The following is a 985-nucleotide window of genomic DNA, read 5'->3' on the forward strand; positions in this document are numbered from 1 at the left end:
CCCCCCCGCCCCCCAAAAAAGGGCTCTGCGCGCTTTGAGCAAGAGACGGTGGCACAGAAGCCCCCCGGGCGCTGGGAAAGGCGCGGTTGGCTCCGCCGGCGCGGTTCTCCCGCGGGCCGGGGAGGGAGCGGAGCGGCGGGACGGACGGGGAGAAGCCCCGGGAAGGAGGTGGCTCCGAGGGACCGTCCCCGATAGGCAGCCTCCAAGCGCGCCCCACGGACACGGCAGCCCCACGGCGCGGGCTGGGAGCCGGCTTCTGGCCGCGGTTTAACGGGGGACAAGGACGAAATCGGCGACTTCCACCGCGGGGCAGCCGGCAGCGCCCTTCCCGCGGCGGGCAGCCCCCGGGGAGACCCCCGGCCCCGCGGTGGAGGAGGGCACCGGGGGGAGCCGGCACCTACCGCTCCACCTTCCCGTCCATTCCAGCCCCGAGGCGGGTGGCGGAGCGGCCCCCGGTCCCTTCCCAGCGGAGCTCACCTCCGCCCCGCTCCTCCCGCTCCCAGCCCGGCCTCCCCCCGCAGGAGGGCGGCGAGCAGCCCCTCGGCGGGGTCGCCACGCCGTCCCGGCCCCGCGGCATCTTTCCCCCACCACCACCACCACCACGACCACCCCCCGGCTCGTCGCCGCCGCCCCACGTGGCGACCAGGCAGCCGGGTGGGCGACTCACCTGCCGGCGAGCTCCCCTTCCTCGGCGGGGAAGGGGACGGGCAAGCAGTGCTCCGGTAGCCCGCCTCCTTTCCCCGCAAGCACTCGCTGGTCGCCCCGGGCGAGCGTCCCGGGCGAGCGGAGCTACTCACCTCTCTTGCTGCGTCTCCATCGGCCGGCTTGGCAGTGGCCGTAATCCATACAGTTCAGGATGATCAAGGCAAAGGAGAAGAGGCGAAACCGCATCCTGGGCCGCTGGGCTGGGCAGCCTCCTCCGGCGGCGGCGGCGGCAAGGGGCGGCGTGCGGGGGCTGCGAGCGGCCCCGGGAGCGGCGGGGGCC

General features: G+C 75.5%; 1 protein-coding gene across 2 annotated transcripts in view; it reads right to left on the reverse strand.

Annotated features, from left to right (window-relative positions):
• RSPO2 (R-spondin 2) overlaps positions 1–978 on the reverse strand; it is a 98516-nt gene extending 97538 nt beyond the window's left edge. For both annotated transcript variants that reach the window (XM_014965250.1, XM_014965249.1), the window contains exon 1: positions 798–978. In XM_014965250.1, coding sequence (XP_014820736.1) covers positions 798–891 — 94 coding nt within the window. In that variant the 5' untranslated portion in view covers positions 892–978. The remainder of the gene's footprint in view (positions 1–797) is intronic.
• Positions 979–985: the final 7 nt, after the last annotated feature.

This window comes from Calidris pugnax, unplaced genomic scaffold (assembly GCF_001431845.1).
Source record: "Calidris pugnax isolate Ruff unplaced genomic scaffold, ASM143184v1 scaffold41, whole genome shotgun sequence".
Taxonomy (NCBI): domain Eukaryota; kingdom Metazoa; phylum Chordata; class Aves; order Charadriiformes; family Scolopacidae; genus Calidris; species Calidris pugnax.